Source organism: Xyrauchen texanus, chromosome 29, assembly GCF_025860055.1.
Source record: "Xyrauchen texanus isolate HMW12.3.18 chromosome 29, RBS_HiC_50CHRs, whole genome shotgun sequence".
Lineage (NCBI taxonomy): Eukaryota > Metazoa > Chordata > Actinopteri > Cypriniformes > Catostomidae > Xyrauchen > Xyrauchen texanus.
Genome location: NC_068304.1, coordinates 12923717 through 12947065, shown reverse-complemented (window position 1 = coordinate 12947065; position 23349 = coordinate 12923717). Strand labels below are relative to the sequence as shown.

Here is a 23349-nt window from a genome sequence, read left to right as displayed (position 1 = left end):
GGTTTGAGTATTTCTGTAACTGCTGATCTCCTGGGATTTTCACACACAACAGTCCCTTGAATTTACTCAGAATTGTGCCAAAAACTAAAATTCAATGAGCAGCAGTTCTGTGGATGGAAATGCCTTGTTGATAAGAGAGGTCAACAGAGAATGGCCAGACTGGTTTGAACTGACAAAGTCTACGGTAACTCAGATAACCACTCTGTACATTTGTGGTGAGAAGAATATCACCGCAGAATGCTATTCTGAGATGCGGGTTGGTGCTGTTTTGGCGACACGAGGGGGACCAACACAATATTAGATGGTTTTAATGTTGAGGCTGATTGGTGTATACTCTGAAAACATACCAGTTTGCATGAATGGAACTACATGAAAACTGATTTCCCCCTTCCATCAAGTAAAAATCATTACAGTCTCCATGTTTGTTGACCTAACCATTTAAGCTTACAAGTAGTACATCATTAACAGGCATGCCTCTAATGACAGCCCATGAGTTTAATGGAAATACAAAAATCTCCCTCCCCAGGTCCCTACAGGTCTGAAGGAAGGAGTAACATAGAAGCAGCAGTGACTGGAATATTAATGGACAATGTTCCCTTCAGTACTTGGGAGTGAAACCTTGGCTCGGACATCCTTTAGCCTCTTACAGAGATTTTGTTCTCCACTGCTGCCAGCATTGCGCAGAAGCGAGAGTTTTCATTGGCCAGAAGCTTGGACGGCTCGTCGAATTCCACCACCTGGGTCAGAAAAAGGAAAAAGGCTTTGAATCGGTATTACAGAGGAACCACAGAAAAGGGACATTCTTTGACAAATCCGCTCAAAGGAACCATGGAACATTGTGCATGTCAGCCCAAACCAATTTTTGCTCCAGGCATTTCAGATTAGGATTTCTTCCCACCATCAAAAGAAGCCATTAGACATATACATTTTACCTGTCCCTGATTGAGCACCATGATACGGTCACAGCTGAGCACCGTGTTCAGTCTATGTGCGATAGTCAGAGTGGTGCAGTCCTGGAAAGCATTACGAATCGTCTCCTGAATTAAACAATCAGTCTCTGTGTCCATAGCCGCTGTGGCCTCATCCAGGATCAAGATCTAAAAATTGGGAGGAAACGAAGTAGATGACCTGGTTAAATGGGACAAAGACTGTTCTGTATTATCTGCTTATCCCCATTGGCTCTTCATCAAAGTCAGGCTTTTAGTGCAGGTGGGAGGGAGAACCATAGAGAATCTATGATATAACTCACCTTGCACTGTCTCAGAAGAACTCTGGCCACACAGAGCAGCTGTCTCTCACCCACAGAGAAGTTCTCTCCATTTTCAACCACCTCGGACTCCAGCTTTAGGGGCAGCTGAGACACCTAAACAATAAAGAGGAGACATAAGACACTGAATTACAGAGATTCAGAGCCGTGGGAATAATGACAGAGGCAGTGATAAAATGGAGGGAAGAGACACATCAGCGGTCATACCTGCCCTTAGGTGTGACAGACAACATGAGTAAGCGGTATGTAACAAAACTTTGCCTGGAAATGCAATATATGACTTTGACTTTTATGAATTGTCTTTGGCTTACACATTCTTTCATGTGTGTCCTATCCAAGGCATCCCAGATTTGCTCCTCTGAATACTGGTTAAATGGATCCAGGTTGGATCTTTTGAGGAGAACAAAACAGAAATATTCTTCACTATACATTACATGAAGAAAGCAAATATACCAGTGACAAATATATTTATGTGAGGCACTCAGAGGAAACATTAAGGCCCTTTCACGTGGCTCGTGTCAATGTTACCTAATGCATTGAACACTATGGAGTGAAGTGTCTAGCTACTGCTACAAAAGATTTTATCAAATGAGGATCAAGATGGAAAAGAGTGTTTTAGACCTTCCCACTAGTGGCATCTTTGATTTTTAATGGGAATGAAAACGAGGCTGTGAGGGATAGTCTTAATGTATCTTCAATGGATGTACTGCAGTTTAAAGTGTTTTTGGATTATTTCGTACTCCGCAGACAAAACATTGATAAAATATCTGTCTAAGAACATTCAGTATACAAAGAACTCCAGACAACAGGTTTTGTGGAAAATCAGAAGTGATCTAGGAGCTTTATACAGTTTTACACCGTTCATGCCATTGAAGATATGGTAAGTCTATCCCTCACAGCCTCGTTGTCATTCCCATTATAAATCAAAGATACTGCTACCGTGTATAAGGTCTATAACCTGACATAGTATATCCAGATGAGCGGTGTAGTCAAATGCACTTTTCTCATGTTAGATATGATTCAGTTGTCTGGATCACAGTAGTGGAGAATTGCTGTACAGTCCTGGCAGAGTGTGCCAGATCGTGGTGGTCTGCAGCATCCTCCGCTATATAGTACTCTTAACCGACCCACAAGATCAGAAATGTGCCATACAACCAGCGCGCAGTACAGATTTTGTCTGCACGTTTGCACCATTGCCTGATCTGCATAATTCCTTTCATGAATTTGCTGCTAAACCAGCGCAGACAACACTTTTACCAGGTGCAATTCATTCTTTGTGAATTCACCCCACTGACTGCAAACAATTTCAACTTTGACCCCGTATGCCACTGACCCTTTGAAAGCACAGCCAATGACTACAAGTGTATTTACAGTGGCGGTGCCGCAATAAAAAATAATCAAAACACCAGTGGACAAGAGATGGATCCTGCCTGTATCTAGATACATTGATACATATGAAATTCAAGAAAAAAGCTCTTGACAAGTCCTTTATTGTTTTGCTATGTAACAAAGTAATCACCAAGATTTTTTATATTTTCTAGCTCAAATAAGTTACTTGTTCATATGGAGGTGAAAGTGGCGCATGATGTTTGTGTTGACAGGTGCGTAGGAGCCTCGATAGGAAGGCATGTGAAAGGGCCTTTAGAAATACAGTTTAAATAAAGCATCAGTCCAACGTCAACGGAGTGCCTGCCTACCTGACAGTACCACTGAATAGCACTGGCTCCTGAGGAATGATTGACAGTTTGCTGCGCAAATCTGCAAGGCCAATGTCACAGATGTTGACACCATCAATTTTAATGGAGCCGCCACAAGGTTCAACAAGCCGGTAGAGAACCATTCCCAAAGAAGACTTCCCTGAGGATAGACCAAAGGACAGATTTTATGTAAACTTTATTTTAAAAAAAATATTCACAAAGCGATATTTCACGAAAAGCCCGATTCATTCGCTAATTCTAAAAGTTGAATACTTACTGGACCATTTTTATTGATAAAAGACTGACCTGAGCCTGTTCGTCCCACAATGCCAACCTTCTCTTTTGGTCGAATGGTGCAGGAAACTTTCCTCAGTATCAGCGGGAGGTTGTCTCTGTACCTCATCTCTGTTCCATCAAACACAATCTCACCCTCCTGGGGCCAGTCAGATGGAGGAGCCTTATTCTTCACCCGTGCAGGGGCCTCCAGAGACAGAGACTAAGATAGAAAGAAGTATTTAGACTTTTTCCTCACTATTCTGAAATATTTATGTAGCAGATGTGAGAAAATAAATTTTCAATGTTAACCAGGAAATGTTCGTCACAAACGGACAAATGACCAATACCTTGATATAATGATGGATTCGCTCCACTGATGTGAAACGAGCCTCAGTCTCAGAAGCCAAGCGAACAGTAAACTGGAATAATCCAGTGAGCTGTGAAAGATGAAAGAGATGCTCAGCAAGGTACAATCTGCTTCCTTTAGGAAATGCTTTAACTTCATGTTGTGATCCTATGTTGATTGACAGTGTCACCCTATCCAATCTCTTGACAGACAAATTAATTTGTGTCCTACAATTTTCAATCAGGTGTAGGGCTGTTTCCGATTGCTTGGTATGAAAATTCCCTCTCCCTTCCCCAACAGGTCCCACACTGTAACATTTGGCCTTGAACCACAGTATGTTACCCTCATCTTTGTGAGTACCAAAACAAAAATGGATTAATGTGGTTGTGACCAAAACAAAGGTGCACACTACTTTCACTTGTCTGTTGTGTATGCACTGCAAGAGATGTGAAAATTGTGAACTATGAGCAGAGACAAGCAGCAAAGAGAAATGCATTTGCAGCTCTGCCTGCATTGCATCAGTCCTGCTTGCTATCATCATTAGAGGACAACTGGTGTCCACATCATCTGTACCTCAGCCCCCATTTTTAAGTGAACAAAGTTAGAAGAGCATTCTCACCAACCAAATGAATCAAGCAATCAAATGGACTCAAGTCCAGACTCAAAACTCTGGTGTAAAAACATCCGTAAGCTCACAAAAACATCATTATTGAGGACTAAGAGGGGAAAGAACTGACACAAAATGCTAATTCTTAACACCAAGATGCACCAAGTAAGAATTTAGCTAGCTCTTACTCCTCATTCCGTCAGTCCCAGAAGTACTTGTGGTTTTGGACTCTATAATGTAACCCATCGTCCTGGATTCTGGAAGTTTGTTTACAAAATGCTGCCCCATTACTCTGAATATTATTTTTTAAAACTTGTATTCTGTGTTTATATCTGTCTCATAATGCACATGTATCCAATCCAAACTAATTTTTGCATGTTGTTGCACACTAGACTGTGACTGTGCAGCCACGGCTCGCGTGCTCTCTACCCCGGCTGATTCTGAACACGTCCTTGTGCTCGCACTTGTTGTTCGATGGTCGCGCCTCTTATCCGTGAGAGCTGCAGGTATTGAAGGTTTGTTTTGGAGATTTTATCTTTCCACTCATTCTGTTCAGACTATTTGGTGTATCACATTCCTCTTTATCAATGCCAGACCATCACTCTAGACTATACTGTTGACTCGGGCTCAGTTGTAAGTACTGTTTTGTTTCCAGTTGTATTTTTTGGTTTGCTTGTTTTGTTAACATGTACTTCTATGTTTCAGCATTGGCTGAAAGTGTTATATAAAGTAAAGATGTTATTATTTTTGTCATTATTAGTGGTAGTAACTCTGAACTGCCCATGACACAGCGTGAACTGCATGACACAGCTTGTCACGTGCTGTCAACATGGCAGTGGCCATGAGGGGGCGACCCGCTCCATGTAAAATTAAACCGCTTTTATTGGGTTACTGAAATGACTGAAGTCTTCATCTAATGTGAGTGAAAATGTGCATTTTTAACATATATCTAAAAAAATGCTATTCATGTCTGTGTAAAACTTTTAAATGAGTAAAAACTAACTTAGTACACCTTTAAGCAGAACATGTACTGTACATCAAAAACATTACACAACTTCCCCTCACCTGCACAGCGTAGGAAATGGCCAGGCCTGCGTAGGCGGGAGAAATCTGGCCGTGCATGAGGACAATCATCAAAGCTGTGATGCTAATGAGTGCCACGCTGATCACATCCAGACGCACAGCTAGCCAACGCATGGCGCAGCTAAACAGATAGAAGGGAGCCTGGTTCTGATCCAGCAGCTCCTGATACCTGAGGGAACAGACACAGACAAAGTCTATCAACCAAGCTCACAGGTGGCCCTGGTTAAGTGAACACCTTTTCAAGTAGTACCAATCTAACTGAATTTAAGAATCACACAATAAAGTGAAGGAGAAATAAGTAATGTGATATTCCAGTATTCACCTGTGCAGGAATTCGTCCTGTTTGCCATAAGCATGCACTGTTGTCAGGCCCTGAATGCTGGAGGCAATGTGGGACAGGAAAGGCGTCTGTGTGACATTGTCTAATCGTTTGAGTTCTCGAATGAAGACCCGAGAAACCACGTGCAGCACAGTAAAGAGCAGGACCAGTGGCCCCACTGCAACCAGGAACCAGGGGAACACGCTGCCAATCACACCCAAGCAGAAGAGCACCAGGATCACGTTCTGAATGAACATCTCTGCCTGGAACGGCAAACGAGTGTCCACTGCAAAGACAGAGGGGAGAGTTTAGAAGTGTTGAAGAAAGAGCTCCGAGTAGATTTTATATGACATGCAATTGAAAACCTAAGTCTGATGATCCTACCTTCATCCATGTCTTTTGAGAACCTGTTGAGTATGCGTGCTGTGGGCGTGGTGTCAAAAAATTTCATGGGACTGCGAAGAATCTTCTGGAACAGTTCGTCATGGAGCTTTGAGGAAGCACGGAGAGTACACTAATAACAAATAAAAAGCGAGATGCACAGGTCACCTTTGAGACATAGACCTCTCCCTCTGACATAGAGGTCCAGCTGTAGGCATAGAACTGATCATGACACAAACCTTTGTACATGGTTAAATAAATCTCACCTTAACAAACACGATGCCTCTCAGTAGTTTGAGAAGGAGCATGATCCCCATAGACATAGTGTAAACAGCAGCATAGTGTTGCATCATTGGGTTATCTCGCATGCTCTCACTCAATACCGAACTGTTCCCCACCTGAACTGTGGTGTTCTGTTGAACAAGAAACCATAGTTCAAATATAGACATTTAAATGCACAAGCAAAACACACAATTTAAAAGAATCTAGCATTAAACATCTTTCATTAAATACCATACTCAGGAATATTCTGGGTTAAATACAAGTTAAGCCTAATGGACAGCATTTGTGGCATAATATCATTTTATAAAAGCACTAGCATTAATTGTTGTTAAAACTTGTGTATTATTTGAGCTGTAAAGTTGTTTAAATCAATGTTTTTATGGTTGTTTTAGGGATTGCATTGCATTGTCATGGCATCAAATTTCTAAAATTGCATGCAAGCAAATTAATCACACTAAAATCACATCTTGTGGCTACTTTTGAAACATTGAGTATTTTAACATTTACAAATGAGCCCAATTCACTTCCATTGTAAGTGCCTCACTGGAACTAAGACAGTTTTATGAAAAGGAGGGACGAGTATAATAAATTAGTATAATAAAGTCATTTTTGATTAGTAATTTCTGACGTAAACATTCAATGAAGATACACAAACACCAACAGCTCCAGAAAGAAAAGACACAAACCAGCAGTAAAGGTCACAAACACATGAAATATTTAAACACTTCTACTCTAATACTTGAACATGCACTCTTTTACCTAAACAAACATTAACAACAGTATACAGTAATGTCCAAAAACCTTTTTTATGGTGATGTTTCAGTACATTCAGCAACTAATCTATAGATTTAAAAAGCAGTGCTTTGAGGGATGAGTGCTGACACTAGGTGTAGTGTAAATCTAAGAGTAGTATGCAGAGTAAATCTAAAGAAAATTAATCTGAAGACATTTTTTCATGAATGAATCTAACCCTCCCTTCCTACCAACTGCACATCCTCTCTTACCCCGCTGCCCTGTTTGATCCAGTAGCTGAGCCACCAGTTGCTGAAGGCTGTGCTGCCCACATTAAGAACAAAAAGGGCTAGAATGAGGAGGAAGACGGGCAGCCCTCCTAAAGCCTGGATATACACTTTATACACCGACCAGGGCACTGAGCCCTTCCCTCGCTCTTCCACCTGCATCAGCTGACCTGAAGGAAAGAAGCAAACATGCAGTAAATCCATACATTAAACAGAAGGCAATTGTACAGTGTAATTTACATTGTGTTCAACATAATCATGCTCACCTTCATTTTGGTTGGCTGATTTTTCTTTTTTGACAGATCCTGCCTTCTTTTTCTCTACAGGTTTATTCAAGGAACTGCCAGAGTTCTTATTTGGAACCTAAGAGGACAAAGTAACAGAATTTAAAGGAACACTTGAAATATAGTGCATGAATCATATGGACTAATTTAACTTGGTGTTTAGTTTTTGACCTTTTAGAGCTTGATAGTATAAATCTCCACTTTTGTTGTATGGAAAAGGAAGCAAGTTATATGAATTTGAAACAACATGAGGTTGAGTAAAAGATTATGTTTTAATTTTTGGGTGAACTATTCCTTATACTGGAGTTTTTGGGGCCTGGGTACCTCAGCGAGTAAAGACGCTGACTACCACCCCTGGAGTCGTAAGTTTGAATCCAGGGTGTGCTGTGGGACTCCAGTCAGGTCTCTTAAGCAACCAAATTGGCCCAGTTGCTAGGGAGGGTAGAATCATATGGGGTAACTTCCTCGTGGTCACTATAATGTGTTTCGCTTTCTTTGGGGCGTGTGGCGCCTCCACACATGCTATGTCTCCGCAGTAACACGCTCAACAAGCCACGTGATAAGATGCGCTTTAAATGTTCCAGACGAGGAGGCAACTGAGATTCATCCTCCACCACCCCGATTGAGGTGAGTCACTATGCCACCACAAGGACTTTGAGCTCATTGGGAATTGGGCATTCCAAATTGCAGAGGAAAAAAAAAAACGTACACGTTTTCAGGTTTCAAATGATAGTCTTACCATATTTCCTTTCATCTTTCAGGAATTAAATATATGAACTTAACAACAGGCATGAAATGTTTAACAGTTTAAGTATGACAACAGTTGGCTGGCTGCTGGCACACTAACCTCAATGATTGGAGTTTCTCCAAGTTGAAGGTTGTTAAAAATGGCAGCGTAGTCTCCATTCAGATTCATTAGGTCCTCATGGCTGCCCTGTTCTGTGATGCTGCCATCACGCATGAAGATCACGTCATCACAGTCCACCAGGTACTGATAATAATAAAGTACAAATTTAGTACAATATCATATGCTGTGATCACAATCTAATGCTATTGTGAGGACACAGCATGAGATTGTGGTATAAATGATCTTTATTCATAAATTGTAAGCTTATTGTCTTTGTCAAATCACTGGAATTTAGTCCATACTATCCGGTTACACTAAAACAACTGACCAACAAGCATATGAAAGTGTGAAGTCAAACGGTGAAACAAAACTGGCATTTACCTGAAGCTGGTGAGTGACGAAAATGACGGTCTTGCCACGCAGCTGCTTCCTTATGGCGTTGTTGAAGATGTGATTTCCGACATGAGCGTCCAGAGCACTTAGAGGGTCATCGAGAATGTAAATGTCCCTGTTGCTGTATAAAGCTCGAGCCAGGCTTATCCGCTGGCGCTGCCCACCGCTGAGGTTGGCACCACGTTCTCCAATCTAACAGAGGGAGCCACATTAAAATTACACAACATGCATAAAAGCTTGGTTTCATTTTAAACTGTGACAAACATGTCTGTAAATTCCCCTTGATCAAGTTCACAATTATTTTGCAGATTAAATTGAAACTTTCTATAAGTAGCTCAAATCTAAGGAGCCATTCACACATGACATGCATTAAAAAACAACATATTAAAAAACAGCTAGACAGAGTGCAATAGAATTGAATAGCACTGTTGCTAATAATAAAGGATCACTCTATGCTAATTCCACCCCATTTTTGATGATTCCCTAAAACTGACATTAATCCTATGCACTCTCCCAAACATTTTTTTTTTATAAAAAATTTAATCTAAATTACATGACAAAAGGCATTGGAAAATGAGTAAAGACGTCCTTCTAGTGCATGTTGACATAGATCAAACCTTAAAAAAAAAATAGAGCAGACGAATTGCAAGAAAGTGTCCTGTGTGAACGTCCCCTAATAAAGTATCTCTGTTGATTATAGTGCTGATTACCTCAGTCAGATCAGCATTAGGAAGGATGGCCAGATCTGGCCTCAGGCAGCAAGCACTCAGAACAGCTTGATACCTTCCAGATGTAAAAGATATAAGAGCAAAAATATTCAGTGTTTCTCTTTTAAGTTAGTTTAGTTTAGATATCAATGAGGTTTCATAGAAGTTAAAAATACTTCAGAGTATTTATTCAGGAAATGCTTAGAAGCTACCCAATTTCAAATGTGCAAAGCGCTCAAGGTTATCTGTGCTCATGTTATATCTGTGCGAAGTCATAGCACTGTATTCACCAATCTGCCTGCAGGCCTTTTTCACTCGCTCAGCCCTTTAATCCCATCACACTAACTCGCAAACATTTCTCATAACATTGATTAAATGCAGCCATTTCACAGAAACAAAATGTACTGACACATTCCATTTTAACACTTTTCAAGCCTTATTTGGTGCTCACCTCTCTTCCTCCATTTCCTTGCCGAACAGGATATTGTCACGGAAGGATGCATTAAGAATCCAGGCCTGTTGTGCCACATACGCAAAATCTCCATTAACGGCAACGGTCCCCTCTAAAAGAGTCATCTGGGATACATGCACAATTGACATTAAAGAGGATCTGAGAATTTCAGGAGCATAAAATATATCTAAATGGATATTGTATCCATCGTAGACACATGAAAGCTGCTCTTTTTTACATTCTTAAGGTCACATCAATAAAAGCTCACCTGGCCAAGAATGGCAGAGATGAGAGATGTTTTGCCACTTCCCACACTGCCACAGACACCAACCAGCTTCCCCTAAAGAGTAAAGCACAGGAATTATTATCAATGATTTATTTTCACCTTTATCATTACTACTACTCACTGGAATGCTTGATTATGATTGGTCAGTTGTGCCATTCTGCTATTGATATTTTGTGATGGATATAAGACTGCCAAACTCTACCATTGGCCATTGACCCAGAAATTTTCTATAGAGCTGTGCTAGTTTCATATCTATAGTATCAGTCCACAGTCTCTTTCTTTTTTCATAACAAACTCATTTCAATATTTAATGTAATTTATTTATACATTTTGGTAAGTAGCCATGTAATAATAAGTGGGATAATATGCTGTCAAGGCAAGTGTGACAGGGCGGAGGGCGGGGCCGGGTCGTGATTTTACACACCTGGTCCCGCCCTCCGCCCTGTCACAGCAAGGTAACATTTACCTTTGCAAGGCAAATTCCATGGGTAAAGAAGGCATGGGTGGATGTTGAACGCTTGTGAAACCAGCAAAAACTAACTGCCAAACAGCTTTTTTTAATACTGCACTAAATTATATTTGTTTTAATACTGCATAAAATGATATCCCTGTCCATTGTGAATATTCTGTGTAGCTTTGTACGAAACCAAGCATCTTTCTATTGGTCAACGTGGTGAATTCGCCTGTCAAATTTTACCAAATTAAATCTCCATGCAAAATCCGTAAGGAGAAATTGTTTGCCACTGGAAGTACATTGTGCGAAATTCACAATTGTATTAGATTCCCATTGAGATGACTGTATTTCGCATTCTCAATTTTGCAGGGTGAAGATAAATGTGACTGCACCTTCAGGCAGTAATTTATCACAAAAATTCAGGCTGACACAAGATCCTAAACCAACTTTGCATTTGCTGACTATGTCGTTCCTAACTAATGTATTCGTTCTTCTGTCAGTTGCAGTAAGCAATAAGCTTACTGGTAGAATATCCTTTGAAAGTAGATTTTAAATCCATGGTACTAATAGATAACTAAAGGTAGACTTTGGAAGAGTTGCATGTTCAAATTCACACTAAGTTGATCAAATTCTATAATTGTACAAATTCAGAATCTTAAAAGCCAAATGGTTTTTGTCTGCCAAATTTTCATTCAGAAATCTCAGAACATTCAGAAAGGCAAAGACCTTTTGTATAGTGAGGTCGATGCAGTGGAGAGTTCTTTGCAGCCGTTGGCTGATGGTTGGCACTTGAAGGGTTTGATCGTCAGGGCTGGAGGCCATGTCTCCTGACACATCATTCAACAGACGACCATTCTGTTCCTCCTCCATCATCCCTTGATGTCTTGGATCATCACGCTGCCGGGGCTTCTTGTGTCCCCCTCTCAGGCCCAGGCCTACGTAGGGCGTGCCGCGGGGTGAGGGTTGGGCACTGTGACCCCCCGTTTCCCAAGCCAAGCTGGCACCACTCATCTCTATGGCAGCAGAAGGATTCTGTGGAAGTTCACGGATCATCTTTACCTCGGCCATCATGAGTAAACTCTGATTGGAGTAAAATGGTGAAAACAGAAAACAGGCTGAATCAACACAACCAGGAAGGGCAACAACAAAGTAATTTAATGTAGAGGTGGACAATTCACATGATAATTCATTGCTCTGAAAATTCAAACAAGATGGAATTCAAACAAGCTGGAATCTTTCGTATCTAGCTACATCAAGTTGTACAAGCATCCCATTAAAGTACAATTTAAACCCATGTTAAACGTGTCTTTTTCCTCTCTCTTCAACCACTTTTATTTGCATTACTATTTTCACTTGTTGGCAGTGTGTACACTTCCAGTTGTTCTGCTACCAGCCAAACTCGAAATAAAGCTCTTCTGTGATGTTATCTGTGATGCTGTGCATGTGGTAGTCAAATTGGTGCATGCCGCTTGTGCTAAGAGGTGTTTTGAAGCCCAGAAACGAGTCATGTGAAAGGGACATTATGTGACTGTTCTTATCTAAAGAATCTTTGTATTCTATCACTGAGGTGAGAAACCAACAAGTCTTAAAAGGCATGTAAAGACACTCTCATCTGCATGATTATGTTTAAGTTTGTGGAGAGCCGTGAGAACATCAACAGGACCTTCTGTGGCACCAATTTGAAAAAAAAAACACCCCCCCTTCCCATCTTATTTGGCAAATTCTCCAAGATTATCCATCTGGACCAAAGCAAATACACCTCAACAAGACCACCTCCTCCAATGCTTGGATTTACAGGAAAGGGATCCCATGAGGACAAAATACAGACTACCAGATAAGGTAGGAAAATTAAAAAGACAAGAATTTGCAGGACAGGAGTAGAACTAAATACATGGAGAAGAGAGAGGCAGAATTGAAAAAGAGAGAGCTCACCTTGAACCTATCTATTGCGACAGATGCCTCAGAGAGAGACTTGACAGAGAATGGGGTGACCTTCAGGGCAAAGGTCATGGCATTGAAAACAGTCACAACTGTGAATGCCTGAGGACAATAAGGAGTCAATGCATGAGTATATTTATACTCTGGTAATGACTACACTACAAAACCCAAGTAATGTAACCCTACCTGTGCAGCAGTAAGGTCATAACCTAGCAACATATGGGTAGAGAATGTTGCAACACTAGCGATCACCACAACGATAGGTGCCACGCCAACCGTTATGCTCTGAAAATATCCTGTCTGCTCCAGGATCTGACGTTCCTCACCTCTTATTCCTGTGAGACCATATACAATGATTTACAAACATATTCATACAACAAAGGGGCAAAACACCAAAAATGAACCTATACTTACTTCGTACTGCTTGTGAGAAGGCCTTAACCCAGGCGTACATCTTAACAAACTTGATGTAGTTCAGAATCTCATTCATCTTTTGAACACGCTGGTCAGTCACGGCTACTCCCTTCCTCCTGAAGTAAGCCGTCAGCCTGGAACTAAACATCTATCAAAACAGGAACAAAACAGATGCATTATAATAACAGAAATATCCATCAGGAAGGCAAGACCAAATGTAGAATAACCACAGACAGAGAAGCTCACCATAGTAGGGTAGAAGAGGATGAATACAGCAGAACCTAGCAGAGAGGTCGGCCCCAGTACACACAAGTTGTATGCCATTCCTAGCACGGCCACCAGGGGACCTCCTGCCAAAAGGCTGCCCACAGCAGCAGCTTCAAACATGCGCTGTCCATCACTTGAACACATATTGATCAGCTAAATAAAACCAAGAGAAAAAACAGTGAACACCATGTACATTGACAAGACAATGCAGTAGATACTGTTGTGAACTTTACATACTACCATAAATGGGTCCAAAAATATATGAGGATATCACCTTCCTTCACTCTTCATCTCTTCAACATTCAACACCCTAGGATATCTGCTTCTAACTTTCCTGAATGTTATTTAATCCAATAAATTAATCCAAATGCCACCTCATAATGTCCAACAACCCTGACCACCCTCTAAAAGCATACCTCTCCCATGCTCTTCTCTCGTAGGCTGCGCAGACGCAGTATCTTATGGAATGCCATGGTCAGGATGGCTCCACGCAGGCGGGTGCCGGTGCGGTAGTTGAGCGCCCAGGTGAGGGCAAGGGACCAAGAGCGAATCATCTCGGTGGCCAATAGGCCCAGCACCAGCAGCAGGCCATAGGGCAGGTCTGGTTCACTCATCTGCGTATACTCCAGTAACCGCCTCACCACAAATGCCTGGGGAGAGGGAGGACGAGCAAGGGAGCAACAGGACACAGCAGGCGTGACTGAGGATACATACATGCCCGAGCACCACCACTGCGATATATATATTCACTTAGATCAAAACAAAAATTCAGGGCTACTGTAACCTTCCTCATCATCAACATCTGACATTATTACAGCTTTTGGCAGAAAAAAGGTAGAGGATGCAGATCACTGTGTTCTACGTGTGTGGCATCATCATTATGAACAATTTCTACTCATTTGAGACAGTGAGGTAACAGCAACTTCTACTGAGAGAGAATGTCAGCCTGTGTTCTAATAGTTTACCTTAAGTGGCCCTTTTCTCTAGCCTTTGAAAAAGAACAAGAGAGACAATGAAACCGACAGTACCATTTTTGGGACAAATGAGAGATATTGTACTTTGCTAGCAATGTGAATTATGGACATAGTGCCCCTTGTTTGTGGATTCAAAGTCATTTTACCTACAGTCACATCAGGTTGGGGTACAGGATGGAGACGTAATTTTGTTTTAACACCTGAAAATTAATATCAGTTAAATCAATAATTAGTAGCAGAGTGTGCGGATGCAAAAAGCATAGAAAACTAGAACAATTTTTAAGGTCATACAAGCAGATAGACGCACGCGCACACACACGCACGCACACACGCACACACACACCATTCTCAAATATCATGCAAATATGCAGTCAAGGATATGCACACAGAAACTGGGAACACGGGCAAACCCATGTGGTTCAACACAGCTACTACTTTTTATTAAGGAAACCTTGAATATTGAACCTTGAAAAAGTTACACATTTACAAAAAGATTTGAGAAAGAAAACACATGGATCAGGGACAATACAAAAAGCACATTGTTTTATAAAAAGATGATTTCAGATATAATGTCAAATGAAAATAAAACCACATCTAGTTCTTTGAGAGTCCATTGGCAAGTTGTCATCACTTAGGCAAAAAGCTGTCCCATTTATTTTTAATTGAGGTTAGTGGGGCAGCAATCTCTCCCTGAATGACGCACATCTTACAAGACCCATTTACACTTCATGTTAATGGTCACGCTATGTTGCCCAAAAAGGTGTCCATGAAATAAGACAAAAATCCAGCAACATATTGAGAGAGCAAGATGTATGGGTCTAAAAATTGCCTGTAAACCCATCAATCTCTCAAACTTGGGAGTTTTGCAGTCCAAAGTAAGAAACCCAAGTCCATTTTCCATTGTGTACAGGAGCTGGTTTTGAATGGGGCAGATATTTGCAGTAGTCTGATCAATTGTCCATAGGCACAAAATCAAACATGCTGCCCACATTCATCATTAAACATACATTGGATTACCCAACCCTTTGAGACATTCTCTCTGGATCATTTCAAAACATTTTTGATTTTAATAAGATGGAGTAGTAACAGAGATCAAATAAGAGAGGGGAAACAGAAAGAGAGACAGGGAGAGATAGAGAGGGGCAGCATACAGCATTAACTCTTGATCCAGCCCTGCATAAGAAACATGCCCTTACCTCCCAGGATTCCTCATCGGCTCAGTCTGCCGTGTGCTCGTCCCGCAGGTTAAATGGACACCCTGTGGATTCTAAAGAATAGCCTCTGTCACATGTCACACACATGGGGATTCAGCGACCTCTGACCCTTAACTCCAATCTGACCCAAACTAACAACCTTGCAGCCACCCACCACCCAAGACACCCACCTTCTTTACAAATCACCCCTGACCTCAGTCATCAGAGCAAGGACAGGTATCTCTTCAAGGAGATGTTCTACAGGGAATTGCTAAATACGTAAAGACAACAGGAGAAAAAAGTCAGTAGATAAATCTTAAACAGATCTAAGTGTTTTGTTAAGTCTGATTCTCTCCAACGGTTGAAGGAGACAGAGCCTTGCTGTGTCGCCCATGGTGGGACAGTGACAAAAGCTCTCCTTGAAGAAAATGTTAGCCTATCCTCCTGATCTAAGGAGATATCTCTTTATACTACGCTTTTGCTATGTGGAAATTCCCCTAAATCTCATCGATCAGCCACAACATTAAAAGCAACTGCCAAAACAGCGCCAACCCGCAGCTCAGAATAGCATTCTGAGATGATATTCTTCTCACCACAATTGTACAGAGTGGTTATCTGAGTTACCGTAGACTTTGTCAGTTCAAACCAGTCTGGCCATTCTCTGTTGACTTCTCTTATCAACAAGGCATTTCCATCCACAGAACTGCTGCTCATTGAATTTTTGTTTTTGGCACCATTCGGTGTAAATTCTAGATACCGTTCCCAGGAGATCAGCAGTTACAGAATTACTCAAACTAGCCAATCTGTCACCAACAATCAGCCATGAAATTATATAATCAGCCAATCATGTGGCAGCAGTACAGTGCATAAAATCATGCAGATATGGGTCAGGAGCTTCAGTTAATGTTCACATCAACCATCAGAATAGGGAAAAAAATGTGATCTCAGTGATTTGGACCATGGTATGATTGTTGGTGCCAGATGGGCTGGTTTGAGTATTTCTGTAACTGCTGATCTCTGGGATTTTCACACACAACAGTCTCTAGAATTTACTCCAAATGATGCCAAAAACTGTGGACGGAAATACCACGTTGATGAGAGAGGTCAACAAAGTATGGCAAGGCTGGTTTGAACTGACAAAGTCTACTCTAACTCAGATAACTGCTCTTTACAATTGTGGTGAGAAGAATATCATCTCAGAATGCTATTCTGAGATGCAGGTTTACGCTGTTTTGGCAGCACGAGAGGGACCTACACAATATTAGGGAGGTGGTTCTAATGTTGTTGCTGATCAGTGTATATTGTACCCAAAATCAATAATTTCATATTGGGCAATAAAAACATATTCCAGATTTGCAGAAAACTTAACTATTAAGGACTCAAAGTAGTCAATACTTTCTAGAGGGTTTGTCCAATACTAAATGCAGTTAATATCCCATATATAAAACACCATGTGCCTGGTAGGCAATAGACAAATAGAAAGGTGTAATGAAGTTATTTTTGGTTTTGCATCACAGCATTTGAAGCTTAAGTAATTTATCGCAGCTTTCTTAAAATGACAGAACATTAGGGATTGATCAAATTTGTCTTGAACTAAGAGAGATACTAAGAGTTACTTTAAAGGAATAGTTCATCCAAAAATAAAAATTCTCACCCTCATGCCATCGCAGATGTGTATGACTGTCTTCTCAGCAGAGCACAAATGGACATTTTTGGAAGAATATTTCAGCTCTGTAGGTCCATTCAAAGCAAGTGAATGGTGGCCAAAAGTTTGAAGCTCCAAAAAGCACATAAAGGCATCTTAAAAGTAATCCAAATGACTCCACTGGTCTAATTAATGTCTTCTGAAGCAAAACATCAGGTGTGTGTAAGAAATAGATCAATATTTAGAACTTTTTTTTACAAAAAATGTTCGCCACCAAAAGGCTTGAGGTTTGTACATTGATGAGGGTGGAGTTCAAACTGCCTCTCACATGATGTAAGTGTATGAGCCTCCTCTGCATAGACATTCGTTCGTAGATATCTTATTAGCAGCTGTTCCTATGGACCGCAATACTGTTTCCACACAAAAGCAGTTTATGCAGAGGTCTGAGCAAGGAGCTCAGTCTGAGGCATCTCCTCTATTCACTTGCATTCAAACCGATTCAAACAGCTCTCCTTGTTGACCGTTCCAAGATGGCGCAACAGTTGACGTATCCAAACCAGTTGAATGAGGCATCTATGTATGAATATCTATGCTTTTCTGTTGTAAACAAAACTGTGCTTACATATTATTTTGATTTCTCACATGAACTTGCCTTACATCATTCAAGAGGCAGCCTGTATTCGACCCTTGTGAATTTTTAATAAAAAGTTTTAAATATTGATCTATTTCTTACACACACCTGACGTTTTGCTTCAGAAGACATTAATTAGACCAGTGGAGTCATTTGGATTACTTTTATGATGGCTATATGTGCTTTTTGGAGCTTCAAAAATGTGGCCACTATTCACTTACAATTTCATGGACCTACATAGCTGAAATATTCTTTCAAAAATCTTTGTGTTTTGCTGAAGAAAAACAGTCATACACATTTGGGATGGTATGATGAGAGAATGTTCCATTTTGGGTGAACAATTTTTTCAGTTGAAGTATGTAAATTCTGCGCTATTAGCAGCGCCAAACAGTAATGCCAAAAGTATTTCCTGTTTTAAACAAAAAAATTAAACCCATTTTCCACCATCTTCCAATGTCCGCCCAACAGGTTGTCCCACCTCAAACAGATTGCAATTCCGTTTGGTGCTCCTCATGGCACAGAATTTACACAATTTGGGCCATCTTTTTTTTTTTTTTTAAGTCCTTCTGACCAATAATATCATTAACGTCTAATTTCTTGGACTATTCGGTGTCACTGTTCTACTAATGTTATGACGAGCATGTCAAAGTATTTGGCACAAAGCAGCTAATAATACTCTTATGGCATTGGCACAAGTCATAATTAAGGCACTTTACAAATAGCTTGAAGAGTTAAATGATTTTATAAAATGGTTTTAGGAGCCACAAAGATGACAGAGATCACATCTGAGGCCCCAGTGACAAAGTTTCACATAATAACACTTCCCATACCCCAAACACTCACCTGAGTAAATGAGGGGGCAGGATTTGATTGGGCCTACAGAGCTAATAATACACAGAGAAACAGACAGAGAAAGAGATAGATAGAGAGAGATAGATAGAGAGATAGAGAGAGAGAGAGAGAGAGAGGGAGGAGAAGACTGTAGAAACACAGAAAAGATCTTAAAGGGTGTTACTTACTGGGCCACTGAAGCCTGCGAGTTGAGTAACCATAAGGCAGAGGATGGACAGCAGAAGACGCGTGCGGCAAAAGATCCAGACCACACGACGAAGAGACGCCCCGCCCCCTCGTGACCTGACCTCTTCATCCCACAGTCCAGCCAGCCTGCAGACACAAATATGTATCAATTACAACAAACCCAGCTCCTGCTTTGAAGTGTGTGAAGGTGAACTATACAGTTGGCACTAACAAATAAGAACCAAAAAGTACCCAAAATTGCAAAGGGCCTCAATTACAAGTATTAATGTTGTATGAGTGCTTTAATCAGAATTTCAGAACATCAACCAATCCACTCACTCCATAGTAATATAACAGTACTGACCGGCGATGATTGGTCTCACAGCTCTCAAACTGCGACACCGCCCATATATCCTCCAGGAACAGCTGACCCTTCTTATGGGCCAGCACAGCCAACGAGGTCAACCAATTAAAGGTCATAAAAGAGAAGAGGCCAGCATTGTCCACCGGATGCTGATGCCTAGGATGGCAGAGTAGAAAACAGGACAAGAGAAAAGGCAAGAGACATAAATAAGTCCTTAAACTGCAGTTTTTTTTTAATTCAATGCCATTTGGTTGTTATATTATTATTGGCATCCACCGAGAGTAGCATTAGCCTTTCTCAGACATACAGTAACGGCACATTCCCCATTCATGACCTTTGAATTTTAATGGGATACGTAAAATTAAAAAACCTAGTTCTACCAAAATTTTGATTTTGTTGAAATTAAAATATGTTTTACTTTTAGTTGTACTCTATAATGCTTTATAAATAGTATGAGAAAATGCGCTAATTTGTAATTTGTCCACGAATTCAGTCAAAGACTATTTTTCAGAAACGAGCCACTTCTATTTAAATGAATGGGAGAAATTGGAACCCCAAAACTCTAGCGGCCAACATGTGTAGAAAAGGAAGTCCTGCCTTACAGGTAAAAGAGCTAATAACTTTTTAGATACAGACATCGCCTGTCAATCAACTCGAGAACGTGCAATCGCATTAGCAATACAAGCCAGGAAATTGCATTTTGTTGCATAATATGAGGTAAAGAAGCACAGTTTATGATTCCAGTATTATAAAAAAAATTTTGCCGATTTGAAATATGTTCTTTGATCATAATCTTGACCAACCATTTTTGAGATTTCAGTCTTTCCCTATTCAAGTAGATAGGAGCTGCACTGACATGACTGGAAATAGCCTCCCGAGAGTTTTCCAAATATGGTTCAAACTGACTTGCTGACTTGCTGGAAAGATTTTGCTTCAGTCCAATACCTGTAATGGTTTGATCTTTTATGACATCATATGACAGGCCTGAGAACTACATTGAAATTTGTGGACAGGCATTAGCCTGGTTTAGATCTGGTACTACTTTTGTGCATAGAGGAACTGTCAGATCAAATACAAGTATGGGAGTTCCACAAGGCTCTATATTGGGTCCTTTACACGCTTCCCTTAGGAGAGATTATCGAGAAACATTAATTATTTTTCACTGCTATACAGATGATGCTCAGTTTTATATTTCCTCCAGATGAAATTTCCCAATTCTCCAAGTTAGCACAGTGTATTAATTTCATTAAAGACTATATGGTCAGTAATTTCCACTTACTAAAATTCTGATAATATTTGAGGATGTGACATCAAAGTATTTTTTAACATTGTTCAAACCGAAGTCAGTACAGTATTTTTTATGCATGTACTGCCCACATCAAGTTCAATAGCTCAAATCTGTTATGAGACAAATATCACCTTGATCAGTCTTTTTACAAAAATTATTTTCTTGTCACAAAATACAAATGTGGTGTGGTGTGATAATTTAGTTTTTTAAGCCATTATTAGCCATGTTTGCATTCAACTTCAACTCCTGGCCGCCTGGAAGTGGAGGAACAGCCGCTGACTGCGAGGGGAGAAGGGTCTCCAGCCAACCGCCTGGAGCGGTCAGGGCCGTTGCCAGGGGCAGGAGGGATACCCCTACCAGCCACAAAATGCGGTGGGGTCAAGAGTGGACTGCCGACCGCCTGGAGCGGGGAGGGACTCCCAGCCAACTGCCTAGAGCGGGAGAACTGTTGCCAGGGGCGGGGGAGACCCCTTCTGTTCCCCGAGAACGCGGCGGGGCGTTCCGTCCGCCAGGGGTCCGAGGACTGCCTCCGATCCACCTGGGGAGGCACGGCTGTCGTCCGTTTTGAGGGTGGAGGAGTTGTACCAAGCTACGGCATATCGGAGAACCGGTGAGTAAGTGTTTTTTTTCTCTCTCTCTCTCTCTCCTCTCTCTCCCACTGACGCTCCGCATTGGCCTTTTCCCTCCCTTTTAAATTGTACATTGTTTTTTTTGTTGGGGGTTCTACACTGTTACAGGAAGTACCCCCTATTTTAATCATTATTGTTTCCCTCCCCCTGTCCCCTCCCAGATTCAGGAAGGTGGTGATGACCTTCCAGCAGATGGAGAGTAAGGCACGCCCTCCCCCAGAAAACAAAAGGGGGGGGGGGGGGTATGTCATGATTCTACACATGAGTCTCTTATCAGGCTAATCAAGCTTCCGAGAGGGATAAACGCCGGCTGCGGACAGTGGTGCGACAGAGAGAGAGCTTTTACAGGCAGCTGTCCGTCATATGTGTGCTTATTAAAAATATGATTTATATTGTCAAGCCGGTTCTCGCCTCCTCCTACAGTAAATAAACTACAATAAATAGGAATATGTACCACGTGACCCACAAATACAGTTTTATATTAGTTTGTTCCTGAATTTTAGTATGTTACTGTTTGTTTCAGAAAAGTGCAGAGACTAAATAAATTATTTATATGGTGTGGAAACTGAAACTGTGTTACCACAGCAAAGTGCTACAGCTTTGCTTACTAAAATGAAAGGCATGTTGATCAGTAACTGTAGTACATACTTGCTGGTAGACCGGAAGGGCTTGAGCACACAGACACTTTGGTGGTATTTGCTTCTCCCGACTTCATCTTCCAACTCTTTTGCATGAGTGGCATTGCCCCCATCCAATGACAGGCCACCCTCGGCTCTCGCTGCCATTTCAAAAGCATCCTGGGAGAAAATAAACAGATTGGGTTTTAGTTATCATGAGCATGACCCTACGTAACTTTTAGCATTTCAGCACTTTTCAATGGAAAGACGTGACATTGCAAAAAATGTTAACAGGAAATGAAAGAAGACATGTTTGTCAGCACATATTGGGCAAGGGCAAATATTTTCAGCGAAACTAACATAGGAAGGAAACAAGCCATCAAGTCAGACTTCTGAGACCATGCAACTCATGCTTGTTGATAATGCTTAGGGGAAAACCATGACACCATACAAGGGGAACATCCAGTCCCGTGCTGCACGCAGGCTTAAACATAGAGATGGAGCTGATGGAGCCCATGATTCTAAATTGCAGCCACATGTTTAAGTCATGTATCTATAATGTTTAGCTTAACAAATCACAAGCAAATTATATTAGAATTTTTTTTTGCAGTAAACCAAATGAAGAGTCAAAACATTATGTTCTCAAGCCCACGTGCAGACACACACTGCCACATATGCCAACAAACACAGTATTTTATAACAGGCCAGACAACAATAAATTTTGTGTTGCCCAGAGCCAGCTGAGACAACAGGCTATTTATATGGGCCGTTGCCCTTGGTGATGAGTGCCGTGGTGTTTTCTGCTGACATCTAGGCTGAGTGCTCAGAGCAGTCAGAGTGTGAGTCTGTGTACATTAGGGTTGTAACATTCTCGGTAAAAAAAAACTAAGCGTACGGTTCGCCACACGTGGTTCGGTAAGCATTGGCACTGCAGATCACTTCAAGTTTAATGAAGCATCTGGAGCGCAAGGTTTGGCGAAGAAAACAAAGTGTCAAATAGACATGCACAGATACAACCACCGTTAATGTGCCTGAATGAATCTGTAAATAGATACGCTCTTGCCTGTGTTTCAGGTGGGTCATCTTGATGACATCACAGTTCTGCATGCGTTGTGTGTAGTTGAAAATGTCAAGCGGAGAAATGGCAAGCGAGCTGCTGATAGAGAAGCCCCCTGCGTTATTCCTGTCTGGTAACATTTTCTTTTGCAGTCAATTACAACAGCAATGTTCAAAAAAGTTTACAAAACAGGCACTGTTTGCCAACATTGCTCGACGCAAGTGCTGTATACTGGTTATACATCGATTTATGATTAATCATGTAAGCCGACATCACCCAAAGAAATGCACACAGAGCCGTAGGTGATCTGAAACTGCACACACTCATTTTAAGCAGGCACTCAGTATTAATTCAGACATACATGAAACAATAACTGAAACGCTTGTAGTGGTCAGTGCCATGAAGTTATGTTGCCATAATTCGTTAATGGAATTTCAGTGTTTGATTAAAACACTTGAGCTGTGATATCCCGGACCCTTCTTGTATCCATATTAATAGCAAGGTTCCTTCTATAGTGATGAACATCTTCGGAATGTTGAATATATGATGAATTGCGTTTGTAATGCACTTTATGTTGATTTTCTTTCTGAACATAGCAAATACCGAACCATACAAA

At 41.1% G+C, this 23349-nt stretch overlaps 1 protein-coding gene across 1 annotated transcript in view; it reads right to left on the bottom strand.

The window, feature by feature from the left end:
• Window positions 1-243: 243 nt before the first annotated feature.
• LOC127622889 (ATP-binding cassette sub-family C member 5-like) overlaps window positions 244-23349 on the bottom strand; it is a 44216-nt gene continuing 21110 nt past the window's right edge. The window contains exons 3-29 of the mRNA XM_052097023.1: window positions 21708-21856; window positions 19143-19298; window positions 18781-18925; window positions 13735-13968; window positions 13298-13471; window positions 13052-13199; window positions 12824-12972; window positions 12632-12739; window positions 11426-11779; window positions 10228-10299; window positions 9960-10084; window positions 9512-9584; window positions 8790-8993; window positions 8409-8552; window positions 7544-7640; window positions 7263-7447; window positions 6243-6389; window positions 5980-6109; window positions 5599-5881; window positions 5259-5445; window positions 3588-3677; window positions 3271-3460; window positions 2965-3124; window positions 1579-1657; window positions 1250-1363; window positions 933-1097; window positions 244-737 (exon numbers count right to left, since the gene is read on the bottom strand). Of these exons, the coding sequence (XP_051952983.1) occupies window positions 636-737; window positions 933-1097; window positions 1250-1363; window positions 1579-1657; window positions 2965-3124; window positions 3271-3460; window positions 3588-3677; window positions 5259-5445; window positions 5599-5881; window positions 5980-6109; window positions 6243-6389; window positions 7263-7447; window positions 7544-7640; window positions 8409-8552; window positions 8790-8993; window positions 9512-9584; window positions 9960-10084; window positions 10228-10299; window positions 11426-11779; window positions 12632-12739; window positions 12824-12972; window positions 13052-13199; window positions 13298-13471; window positions 13735-13968; window positions 18781-18925; window positions 19143-19298; window positions 21708-21856 (4164 nt within the window). The 3' untranslated portion in view covers window positions 244-635. The remainder of the gene's footprint in view (window positions 738-932; window positions 1098-1249; window positions 1364-1578; window positions 1658-2964; window positions 3125-3270; window positions 3461-3587; window positions 3678-5258; window positions 5446-5598; window positions 5882-5979; window positions 6110-6242; window positions 6390-7262; window positions 7448-7543; window positions 7641-8408; window positions 8553-8789; window positions 8994-9511; window positions 9585-9959; window positions 10085-10227; window positions 10300-11425; window positions 11780-12631; window positions 12740-12823; window positions 12973-13051; window positions 13200-13297; window positions 13472-13734; window positions 13969-18780; window positions 18926-19142; window positions 19299-21707; window positions 21857-23349) is intronic.